The 13,459-nt window shown below is 40.1% G+C and overlaps 1 protein-coding gene across 1 annotated transcript in view; it reads left to right on the forward strand.

Moving 5' to 3' along the window:
- MRPS28 (mitochondrial ribosomal protein S28) overlaps positions 1-12,519 on the forward strand; it is a 41,484-nt gene extending 28,965 nt beyond the window's left edge. The window contains exon 3 of the mRNA XM_081013683.1: positions 12,220-12,519. Within this exon, the coding sequence (XP_080869809.1) occupies positions 12,220-12,370 (151 nt within the window). The 3' untranslated portion in view covers positions 12,371-12,519. The remainder of the gene's footprint in view (positions 1-12,219) is intronic.
- The last annotated feature ends 940 nt before the right edge of the window (positions 12,520-13,459 follow it).

Raw genomic sequence — 13,459 nt, forward strand, 5'->3', positions numbered from 1 at the left:
ATCTTAATCGCAGTACAGTTCTCTAAATTTTGACTCTTCCATTTCTACAAACTTCTTCTTCTTCTTCTTCTTCTTCTTCTTATTATTATTATTATTATGATGTTGTTGGCTCCCACCAAGTCACAGTGACTTCCACTGCCACAACAGGACTTCCTCTCCCCTCAAACCTGCTCTCTCAGAATAGGGAGGGCTGCAGGGGGTAGCATAGTGAGAGAGAGAGAAGGGAAGTCCCATTGCACAGGTAGTAGTAGTAATTCTACTACTACTACTACTACTACTACTATATTTGTAGCCCGTCCATCTGACTGGGTTGCCCTGAGATAAAAGGCCTTGTGCTAATTTATTTATTTTTAAATATTTTATTAAGGATTTTCTTGTTTTACAGAAGTAAGTGTAATGCCTCGTATTTTTTCCCCCTGTGTAACATTTTTACAAATCCGTTTCATTTGTTGAGGCATTAGGGGGAGAAGAAAAAAAGGAAAAAAGAAAGGGAGGTGGAGAGAGGGAAGATGGATGGGGGTGGGGTCGGGTGGCGGTGTTTCTATTATGTTTAATGTATGTAGAGTTTGGTGTCAGCTTTGCTTGTGTTGTTCACTTGTGTTCCTTTGGTGGTGAGAGAGGTTGGGGTTGGCCTAGGGTGTGATTGTTTGCTTGTGATTGGCTGTGGTGATCTTTGTTTTCGTGTGTGAGTGAGGTGGGTGGGTGTTTTGGATCAGGTTAGCCATATTGATTTGTATGCTGTTGGTGGATTATTGTCATTGTCCTGTTGGGCTGTGTATGTGATAAAGGGGAGCCATACCGGGGTGAAGGCGTCTTCTTCTGTTTGTCCCCGTGTCAGTTTCAGTTTATTAGTTAATTTTTCTAGTAGGGCTGTTTCCCATACTATTTGGTACCATTGGTCCATGTTTACTCCTGACAGGTCTCTCCAGTGTCTGGTTATGGTGTTTCTGGCTGCTGAAAGTAGGTGGGTTATGAGTTCTTTGTGGTGTAAATGGGCATTGTTGTCTTGGAAGATGTTTAGTAGGGCCAATTCTGGGGTGATGTCTATTACTTGCTTAGTTATTTTACATACTTCTTGTATGGCTGTTGTCCAGAATAGTTGGATTTTGGGACACTCCCACCACATGTGGAGGTATGTGCCTGTGGAGGTGCACCCTCTCCAGCATTTTGGTGAGGTTCCTGGGTGTATTAGCGCTAGTTTCCTTGGTGTTAGGTACCACCTGTAGGTGAGTTTCAGTGTGAGTTCTTTTCTTTTCGTTGATATGGATTTAAAGGGGGGTTTAGACCACATTCTGGTCCATTGAGTGGGGTTAATCTCATAGCCTATGTCATTCTCCCATTGTTTTTTGATTGCATCTAGGGGATTTGCGGGATTTTGGAGTAGTATTTTGTATATTGCGGATACCGTCCCTTTACCGTTTCCCTTTGTTGTTAGGAGGAGGTTTTCAAAGGTTGTCAGGGGCCTAGTTGCTGCTGATTTTACTGTTGGGTTCTTTAAGAGGGCATGTAGTTGGTGTTGTGTTAACCAGGGCATTTGGGTGTCTTCTAGTTTGTCTTGTATTTCTTGTGTTGACAGTTATTTTTATAAAAGTCTATTAGGCGATATAAGCCTTTGGTTTGCCAGGTTTTTATCTGGAGGTTTTGTGCTGCATGGTGGAATAATGGGTGGTACGCCGTGGGGATGGGGTTGGGGATAGTTTGCCCATTTGTGTTTTCCATGCTTTGAGCATGGTCTGTGTGTACCTGTTAAGTGTTGTGGGAATTTTCTTTAGTTTTTTGGGAGGAGTGGGTATGTTGTGGTGCAGGTATTTTCAATTGTGTCCCTCTCTAGGTGTACCCATTGTTTTGTCTCATCTTCTAGTATATATGGGATTATATGGCGTATTTGGTTGGCAGGCCTTGTGCTAATTAATGGATGACTTTGTTAGGTATAACCATTCATTTATTTTTATTTATTTGTTTTATGGGTCAACTTTTTATGAATTTCAAGGCGACTTACAACTATGCAATAAATCATGAAAAGTAGATTTTAAAACAATGCAACGTCTCCCACAGATAAGTTTAAAAACAATGCAAATAAACAACCAGGGCAGAGACCTAAATCCGCCCCCCTCAAGCTTTGAAAAGCTTGTTGACATAAGGATGTTTTTAGTTATTTCTGGAAACGACAAATAGTGGTATCTGTCAGATTTCAACAGGGATGCTGTTCCACGATACAGGGTCAGCTACACTGAAAAGGCTTGTTCCAAGTTGCTATGAAGGGGACTTCTGATATTTTTTGGTTGCTTATTTTTTAAAACGGCATGTAATAATAACAATAATAATTTATACCCCGCCCATCTGGCTGGGTTTCCATCTGGCTGTGTTGTACATATGTTATGTGTCAGGGAACTGCCATCGGAGCTGGAGGCGGAGGGAAGGCTCCAGAGGGATGGCGGAGAGGGTTCCAGTAGGGAGAGAGGCAGCCCGTCCGCTGGGGAAGGAAATCAGCGTAACACCAGTAGAGAAGGGGGGCAGATGGGGGAATCGGAGAGGAGGCTCCAAGACTCCTCGCCGGAGACCAGCAGAGAGAGTACGGGTACTCCGCTGCCCACACCCTCCCTGCGCAGAAGACTTCCGCACAGGGAGAGTAGGAGGAGACTTGGCGTCAAGGAACTTTTGTGCTGGAAGAAGTTTAAGAAACACCCACTGACGGATTCTGCCAGCGACTGAGACAGTCACGATGCTGGAGGCTGTTCAGTCAGAAAGGGTTTAACCAGGTAACCTAGCCAGGAGTGGCGGCAACTTACGCACGAGCAACCCCTAAACCCATTACATTATGCATATGTTATGCATCTGTACAACACAACTACAGAAGGCCTGTTTATATTTCATTTTAGCATCAGCTACTTCCTCCTATTTTAATAGGGTACTTTGCTGACTTTCTTTTGGTCAGAAAGGATAAATATAGCATAGTAATTTATTTTGTTTTTCATAATAAGAGCAGAATTAGTTAAAGCTGCTGTGATTGTTTCACCAATACATAGGCTTATTTATAATTTCTAGTTGGTATTTTAAACTTCTTATGATCAAATCAGTAAACTTAATTTGAATTTATTATATTTTCTCAGAAATGTATACTACTGAAAAAATATAGGTTCATTATGCTCTTAGTAGTATCTTCATAGATTTATTTTATTTTCTACCGTCCTGCCAAAGTAGCATAGTGCAGCAAACAACAAATAATAAAACAATACAATTGAAAATAAAATAGAAACACATTTAAAAACATCTTCACAACATTATAAAACAGTAACATACCTTCATAGCTAATACTTTCAGCACTGCCAGAAACAGTATGTTTTAAGTCACTAAATGACTCACTGAACAGGAAGGTTTTCCATTCCTCCTGAATATTAACATGGGAGACAGACACACTTCACCAGGGAAGACATTCTACAAATGGGGATTGGCTACTGAGAAGGCCCTGACCAAGCAACACCTGGTGGCACTGCTACCTACAGGGCCTCTCCTGTCAGTCATAGGACCCAAGATGGTTGATATAAGGAAGGAGGCCTTTAGATACTTTCATTTCGTTTAAATGAGGTTATAAGCCTGAAAATGTCTGACTGAAGTGCAGCACATTTTTAAAAGTGTGGTTTGTTTGAATGCCCAGACCCAGCCAAGCAGATTAACCATGGTTTGCTTCCTGGCAACAAATTACAATGTGAGGGCAAGGCTTGTTTTATTTAGATTTGGTGTTTGGTTGAAATGGAACAGCCTGGCATAGCTTTGGTTAGTTCGGCCATCCATCCTTCCCAAGCTACAGAGCCAGTAGCAACTGGAGAACAAATCAAGGTTTGGAGAAACAAACCATGGCTTGTTTGCTCATCTGTGAGACAACCTGTGGTTTGTTAAACAAGCCATGGCTTAGTCAAGTGTGAATGCAGCTGATATTAATTTGCAGCCATACTCAGGAAAACAAATGTTTTCCATCACAGAAAAACATAGGTATGCAGAAAATTTTACATCCAAACATCTGCCTAAACACACAGCATTTTCCTTGGAAGGTGGTAGCTCTGATGGTCCTCCTTACAAAGTTGTAGCAACACAACTAAGAGAACACATCTTGATTTGCAGTACTGAATTGTTTCATGCAGATGATTCCCAGGGTGAGAGATGTTACCAAGCAGGGGACTTCGATGAACTGAGACTGTGAAGAAGTCTACCTGTCTCCTTAATGCCCCCTTTTGTTGCCCCTTATGTGGAATGATCTCTTTGTTAGATGGAGCAAGCTGAATCACCACTGCCTGGGACCTCAACAAGCTATGCTTGAGAGAAACAAGGCAAAGAGCAAAAACTCTGATCATGGCCTATAGGTGGTGCTATAATAAATAGAATATGCCGTAATCCTATCACACTGTCCACTTATTTTGGGACACCTTTATGTTTGACTCAAACCAAGTATTCTTTATTACTAACTGTGCCCATTATTAATTGCATCCATGTAAAATTTAAATTAATTTACTATGGTGATCATAAAAACCCCAGTTTTTGCACTGACTGCTATACTTACCCTGATGTACCATTACTACTACTACTAATAAATTATTTATACCCTGCCCATCTGGCTGGGTTTCCCCAGCCACTCTGGGCGGCTTCCAACAAAGTAAATAAAAAATACAATACAACACAATTAACCATTATTTACCCACTTACATTCTAGAGTGTACTGCATAATTGTGGCCCGTAGCCAAGTTCTGTAATACAGCCACATATTCCTCAGTGTTAAGCACACACACTTGAAGGACTTCACAGAACCTGTGACACCTATTTGATGAGCTGAAAAGACAGATTTGGTATCAGACTAAGACCCGCAGAAGATCTGCTGCACTATAGGTTTATTGGAGAAGATGATGATAGAAAACCCCTTGTGGTGGCCAACAGTTCCCAGATGAAATTGCTCAGACACATCCTAAATAACATACAGTTTAAATAACATACAGAATAATGGTTTATTCAAACAGTATGTCTACAGGGATATGAATCAATCATTTTTTTCAAAAAGGGAATATATGAAAAGAAGTAGGGGGGCTATTTTAGTTGCACATAACAACAACAACAACAAAAATACAAGGCCCAGATACAGTAAGTTGAAAAAATGAAATTCCTTATAGTTATTATTGACATTTTGTGCAGCATCAAGAAGATCAGAAGTATTTTTTTTAACTTCAAAACATAGTTTTGTCCTGTTTGAAAGAAATACTGTGAATACAAGTTACATTTAGGGTATGCATTGCATCCATACTTCATATATGCATGATCCTGATTTTTTTGGGGGGGGTGTAATCATTTAAGTTAATTAAAATAGACTTTAACGTGGTACACATGATAGCTTTTTTCCCCTTCTCATTTTAATGTTTCCTCATCTTTAATACCTATTCCTATAAATTTCAACTGCCATATTATTGTTTGGTGCAAGGTGGTCTTAGAACTAATAATGCTTAAAAATGTGTATTTATTAATTAACTGGGAGTGTTCAGGAACAATGTCTGATTCTGGCTTCATTTATTAACTGACATAATTTTGCCCAGCCCTTCAGTTGAAGAGACCCACCAAGGCACCTAACAGTAATTCTTAGACAAACGTAAGACCTGGTTGACAGTGGAACAGACTCCCACGGAAGGTTGTGGACTTTCCTTCCTTGGAGACTTATAAGCAGAGGTCAGATGGCCATCTGTCATGGATGCTTTAGCTGAGATTCCTTCATTGCAAGGGGTTGGACCAGATGACTCTCAGGGTGCCTTCCAACTTTTACAGTTCTATAATTCTGTGATAAATAACATACCATTAAACACAATAAAAACCTCACAAACCATAAAACGAAGAAGTACTTTTAGTTGAATTCCCCATATCTGAAGATTATGCCTCCATGTAAATAATTTTTAAAATGTAGGGTTTTGAAGTTTTTTATGCTGCAGCTCATTGTGTGCAAATATGTGTTTGTGAGTCTCTTGTTAAAATCATGATGAATTACAACATTTCCCCCATTATAACAGTTTGAAAAACTGGTGGCTATCGCCATGATTTTCTGTAGTACAATATACATTATCCTTAGGATTTACAGTAATCTCATATTAGTTTTATTCTGTGATTAAACTGCAACCATTATACCTGGCATTAATGCTACTCAGTGATGAATTCTGCTTCTACAGCAGTTGCTTATTCTAAAAAGAAATGCAAATCAGTGTTGGTGATAGAAGATAAACTTCATGAAACTCAATTAATTTAGACAATGAAACATGCGTTTGGATATAAATAATAAAATACATTTGAGGATATGGGAAGAGAATGTAGGAGTGCCTCCTAACCAAGCAATCACATGGGCATTGTTTGTGAGGGTTTTTATTTAAAGCCGGGTTTGTATAGTTCTGAGCACACAGATGTTCCTCTTGGCGTTCTTACAGTATTAGCTAGTATAGAGATTTTAGTAGCGTAGAATGTGAGTCTCTTTGTTGAAGACAAAGTGCTGCCTGTGGTGGGAACTGCTGCAGAGATGGGAATGTAGTGTAATGTATTGTTTTAGTTTTCTGACTTTCCCCCCACTCCAGTGGAGACTGTACATTTAAAGTAGTTTTGTGAGCAGTGGATTGTTTCATCCAAGCCTGGCTAATAACATACTCCTCCAGCAGACAGTCTTACGAGGTATGCTTCACATAGTTAGCATAGTCATGTGGCTTGCTTCAATTCTAGGTATCAATGCCGCTTCTGTGCGTTTCAAGATTTAACAACATGAATTACAGGAGTTTTGACCCTAGAGGTGGAATAGAATCTCTTCTTGAAAAATAATAAAAAAGAGCCACACAAAAAACATCTATTCTTTGTAACTGTATAGGCTACCACTTCCCAGAGGCTTGGAGTAAGTATCCACAAAATTAGAAAAGGACAAAAGATCTTGGGGGTACACCCAGTAGTGCTTGAGTCAACAGCAGTTTACATAACAAATCTTTCTCTGTTCCTCTGAAGTTACCTGTACCCTCTCCAGAAAGTTGGATAGAGGACCTACCAGACAACTGTGGGTTTTGTTTTGCAGGGCTGTAGTGGAAGGAGAAACTAGGAGCTTTGTTTGTGTGGTGCAAGATTCCTCCCACCTCGCATGAGGCCCTGCAAAATGCAGCTCACAATGTTCACTAGGTCTTCAGGCCCTTGGGCAAGCTTTTCAGGGGGGTGGGGGTGAGAAGGGCAAGATTGCTTGCATGAGCTGCCTTCTGCACATGCAACATTGGATGTAACCACGAATCCCAATTTTAAATCCAGTGTAAGAAAGCTTAAAACCTCAAACTTTGAAACTGCCAACCTGCTGGATTCACCATTGTCGCTGAAAAAGTTGAAATAGAAAGGACTTAACAGTGTTTAGGAGTGTGTGCGGCAGAAATGCATCTTGCTTAATACAGTACAGGAATGTGCAGTCTTACGTATTTGGACCATAACAATTTTTGGGTTGTGTGGGTCAAAAATAGCTCTTGATTTGAACCTAGAAGACAAGATAAATAGGGAACCAATGCAAATGTTGACAGACTATTGTTGTATGCTCCTGGTAGCCCAGCTTCCTGTATCAGGAAAGTAGTCTGTTGTAACCTGAGCCTCTGGGAGCACCAACATAGCTCTGAACTTACATGACCAAAGGAAGCTGAGCCATATCATTGGTGGGAGTCCCTATCATCACTATGCTCCCTTGTGTGAGACCTGATTCTGTTGAAATTCAAGTGTGAGAGATGCTGAGGAACAAACCCATTCATTTGCTGAAATTTCAGCTTAACAGCAGCCTTGAACTACACTGCAGAATACAGACTCCTCTTGTCAGTTCTGTACCTCAGATAGCATGTCATTCTTTTTCTTTTCAAGGTGCAAACCACTGCAGTAATCATTACGCTCCCTCAGAATGGGACTTTTAAGAACAGACAATCCACGGACTTGGCTAATGAAATACAGTAGCTAGTTACATTAAAAAAAAGAAAACTGCATGAAATTTGAAAACATTTGTAAAACGGCAGCTTGATGTCTTGTTGCCTTACATTCTCATTGTGAAGTTGTGCTTTATTTATTATTCTCAAGGTACTTACAATAAGATATACAATAAAACAACTAAAAATAGGTTTAAAAACAGTTTGAATGAACACACAAAGCAACTTGCATTGCTTTTCATCCAACTGAAATATTATTACATTCAGAGTGGTAACAAATAAAATGTTTCCCACATTATTATTGTTAAATAGTAATGAGAGGCAAAACATACCCTTGGATTCAGTGAAATATTTTCAAGTTTCACAGATCTTACACTGGGAAAGGTTTGCATATTGTTACATATCTGCTTGCACACACTGGCTGCTATGGGGAGAATTATGGTTCGGCCCATTTTTTAGCATTTTGCAACTTCACCCTCTAGAACCAGAAGATAATATGGGGTACAGAAAGATGTCTTGATGTAAGCTGGCTATTGTGACATTTAAGGGCTCTTGGCATGCATGCTTGCTTGCTTGCTTCTGTCTTTTTGCTATTCAAGCCCTGATGCTTGACAAGAGGCACCCGAAAAGTATGTAAACCTTATGGTACTGGAAACATATGGCTGGGAGAGCAAGGAAGAGTTATTTTGATGTTATGCATAGATGTGCAGGTACTTCAGACAGTCTGAAGGAAAGAGACGGTTATCTCCTGTCACTGTCCTTTTGAGATGGCGTTTCATCTCAAATTAGGTGATAAATTCTATAATACTGCCTTGAAAGGTGACTGGCATTAACTATTTTTAATGACATAATCACATGCGATACAAGTTTTGCGATGACAGGAGTTACTTTTCCTGAGTTTCAGTTGTCAAATTCTTCTGCGTTTTGCCACAATGAAAAGGTTACAGATTTCATCTTTGATTTGAAAGGAAATGTATATAAGTCCCACAGGGAGGCAGATATGCCTTAAAAAAGAAGAGAAAGGTGATTCCCCACCCCCATCCCCTGGAAAAAAATCTCTCTAGATGCAACATTCTACAGCACACAAGTTTTTCAATGGGCAGCAGCAACAGTATACAGATTATTGTTGAAAAACTTTTTATTAAAAGAGAGTTTGCAGCCTAGAATGCTTTATTTATGTATTTTTAAAATAAATTTATTTTTATTGATATTAGTCATACTCTCAGAACAATTGAAATCCATTGTCTTAGGAACAGTGATTTTAGTGGATCTACTCTTGAGTATGATTTTGTTTGCTATCACCCTATGCCAGGGAAGGGAAACCTCTGGTCCGTGGGCAAAATGTTCAACCAGCCACCCCACTACCTGTCATCATAAGACATCATGTGTGAGACAGGTTAAAGTTGCAGCAGCAGGTGTGCATTCCTGATTGTTTCTTCACATCAGGGCTTACATTCAGTGCTATTTAAATCTGGTGCTGAGTCTAAGCACTGCTAAGATTGGTTCCACTCAGGAGCTCCTGGCTGAAGTCAATCCCTACTGAAAGCTTTTTAAATATAGCACTCAATGCAGGCTCCTCTGCTTTCTGGTGGGCACAGATTCACCTGATGCCAAATGGTGTCAAGTTAGTGTGGATCTGCCAACGTGTCAAAAGTGGCCTGCTGCAGAAGCCATGCAGATTTTTCTTTCATACGGCTTGTTCTTTTATACAGTTAATTCTTTTAGTTTTAATGTTTTCAACAGTGTGCCTGTTTTATAGCACTTAGATTAGCAAATCTGTAATTTTCTGAATCCCACATGGGCCTTTCTGTTTTAAATGGTATTATTTTGTCCATCTTCCAGTACTTTGGGAAGGTGATTGGCTTTGTGTACATTTGAATGAAAATGACGTGTATAATGCAAACTCACCCCCTTTCTACCATACAAAAAGCTGTTCCTAGAAAATAAATAATTCTGCAGTAATAATTATTTATTCTCAGCTGTCCTAAAAATCAGAATATCTCATCACAGGAAATCCGACTGAAGTGTGTTCTGTTGCATGCCTGGCTGTTTATCTGGATTGGGGAGAGAAACCAAAACATCCTGTGATAGCACTCATCTTGACTTGTATATTGAATTTTCCTGAACCAGTGTGGCACTCTCCAGATATTGGGAACTTCATCTCCCATCATCACCGACCATTAGCCATGCGGGATGGAGCTGCTCAACAGTATAGCCCACAATGTGTAGTGAGCAATACATAGGCTACCCCTACACTGGAGACTCCATTGTGGCCTGTTTATGACAGTTGTTTTAGGTTTTGAATACTACGTTATAAATTCAACTGTACTGTATAACTGTATTGGAAGCCCTGATGATCAGCAAAACAAAGCAAAAATTTTATAGTGGCTTGGCTTGCAACAGTAACTAACAACTAGTTCTTCCAACTAGTTGTAGTAAGAGTTCTCTCACTAATTAGGTCCATTCCTAATTTCAAGGCTATGGCAGGTGTTAGTGGGATGAGGTGTCTGTAATAGCCAGGAAGCTCCAGTTATAAAGAAGTACCAGTAAGTTTTTTTTCTAGCATGAGTCCATACCCAAACAGATGATGGGTCTCTTCGCTTCAGTGTGCTTTGCATTCATCATGTCAAAGCCTTAGCACAGAGAATTCCTTCTAAGAAAGCAAAGCAATTTCTAGAGAGAATTGGCACATGCTAAGGAATGCCTATAGGGGGAAATGTAAAAAAGTAAAAATAAAAATCTCCAAGTGAAAAGCTTTCAAATCACCCCCTCATGCAGAATTGCAAAATCAGATTTAATTGCTTTCTTTCTATCCTGTTCAGACAAGCAGGCTCCTTTGGGTGCATAGTAAATGAGAGTCTTCAAGGCAAAAACTAATATTTGTTTGGCTCCGGCTATCGCAAAAAAATTAAGCGAGGGAAAGTGCAACTGGAAGTCAGAACTGAACTTTTCACATGCTATACTTTATTTGCCATTTCAATCTTTTAATGATGAGATTTCTCCTTTCTTGTAACCATAGAGGAACTTGGTGGTGGCAGAACCTAGGATAACAATAGAATGTTTCCAGATATAGCTTGCATTGACTGATCAAAATATCAGGGGTCAGCAAACTTTTTCAGCAGGGGGCCAGTCCACTGTCCTTCAGACCATGTGGGGGGCTGGACTATATTTGGTGGGGGGAGAACAAATTCCTATACCCCACAAATAACCCAGAGATGCATTTTAAATAAAAGTACACATTCTACTCCTGTAAAAACACACTGATTCCCTGACCATTTGTGGGCCAGATTTATAAGGCGATTGGGCCGGATCTGGCCCCCGGGCCTCAGTTTGCCTACCCATGCAATATAACCTTCAGTTATATGGCTCCTTGTTAATGTTAGCAGTTCTACAAGGTGACCAGGAAGGAGACAGTGATGTACTGCAGCAGTCAGGAGAGAGATGCACACACACAAAAGCCAGACTAAGTTAAATGGAAACTCCTGAAATTGGATATTTTCTCCATAGTTCTCCCCTCTCTCAAACCACCATCAAATCACAGATCTCATGTCTCCATTGACTGAACCCTAAAATTATGGCGCTGGTACTTTCTAGTGCTGTCACAACACAAAAACATGAATCGAAAGCATGGATCCTTAAGGACCCACATAATTTTTATGAGGGGTCCTCTCAGATTATAGGCCACAGATGTGTTCTGTGATTTCATGTTTGTTTTATTGTCAAACTATATAAAAAACACGAGGCTCCATGAGGATCTGTACCTTGGGTGACAAGCACCACAACAAAATAGCTTTTCATTTGAAGCAGCTTATTGAAGATCACAAAGGATAAGGTAAAGGGACACTGACCATTAGGGGTCGTGGCGCTCATCTCGCTTTATTGGCCGAGGGAGCCAGCGTACAGCTTCCGGGTCATGTGGCCAGCATGACTAAGCCGCTTTTGGTGAACCAGAGCAGCGCACGGAAACGCCGTTTACCTTCCCGCTGGAGCGGTACCTATTTATCTACTTGTACTTTGCCGTGCTTTTGAACTGCTAGGTGGGCAGGAGCAGGGACTGAGCAACGGGAGCTCACCCCGTCGCAGGGATTCAAACCGCTGGCCTTCTGATCGGCAAGTCCTAGGCTCTGTGGTTTAACCCACAGTGCCACCCGCATCCTTATATCTTACAGTAAATGAAAGAATTCAACACAGTCACATTATTGCCAAATTTAAAATGCCGTATTTGAGAAGATGTAAGTACAAACAGTGCTGAACATTTTTTCCTTTTTCTCACCAGGAAATATCAGAAGGGATCCAAAGTCCGGCTGAGACTTACTGACCTTGAACTTTCGTCTAGATTCTTGGGAGCCAAAACAGACACAACTTTACTGGAAGCTGATGCAGTACTCTTGGGACTTGTGGAAAGCAAAGAAAATAGACAAAAATAGCAAATGCTATTTCCCCTCCCAAAAACCCTCAATATAGATTCACTCCTGACTACATTTTAGCAAATCTAGGTAGTTATTTGATTTGTGCAGCACTTTTAGTTTTTTTGTGATGGCTTGGCTAAGCAATAAAGATTTGAATTGAATTAAAATGTTGAAACCATTCTTCCACTTCTGTTGCCTAATTGATGCAAGTAAATATAAATTAAAAAGAAACCATCTTAGCAAATTTGGTTCTGTAATATCTATTTCCCTTCTGTTGTCTCCATACTATTAATTGTTTATATTAATTCTATTTTGTATTCACATTTAATCCAAGAAAGAGGTATATTTCACCGTGTCTGATTATATGACAAAACAGCGACACAAATTCATGACAGATGAAATATGAAGTTTTCTGATTAAAGAGTGAACTGTTGAATGTCTTAAACTCTGAAGCTTCCAGAGTGACAACCAACTGGCTACATTCTGAAGGCCAATCAACACTACCACCCCAACTACTACTTGACCTCAAACTTGCTGTTTGCACATAGCAGTGGGGGTGGAGGGAGGTCAGCAGGAAACTGGTGCAGAAGCACTTTCCAAATCAGCTCATCTTTCCTTCAGAATAAAAGCTGCTAGTGTAAGCACATTTTATTCACAATATTTTAAATGTAATGTGTATTTTGGCCTCCAAGATAAGTCAGGAATTCAGTATATGCCACTTTTAAAAGGAATTATTCAACACTTCCAGTCATTTCAGTGACGTGTGCTAGGTAAGTTCATAATGCATTTGTGTCTCATATGTTGAATCCCATTATACCTATCTTTCATAGAATTACAACAAGTCTTAACTAGAAGCGTAGCAGAGTACAGTGGAACCTCGGGTTACATACGCTTCAGGTTACAGACTCCGCTAACCCAGAAATAATACCTTGGGTTCAGAACTTTTCTTCAGGATGAGAACAGAAATCATGTGGCAGCGGCGCGGCAGCAACAGGAGGCCCCATTAGCTAAAGTGGTGCTTCAGGTTAAGAACAGTTTCAGGTTAAGAACGGACCTCCGGAACAAATTAAGTACATAACCAGAGGTACCCAGTATATAAATTATTTC

The sequence above is a fragment of the Podarcis pityusensis genome, assembly GCF_964106645.2.
Source record: "Podarcis pityusensis genome assembly, chromosome: 7".
Classification (NCBI taxonomy): Eukaryota; Metazoa; Chordata; class Lepidosauria; order Squamata; family Lacertidae; genus Podarcis; species Podarcis pityusensis.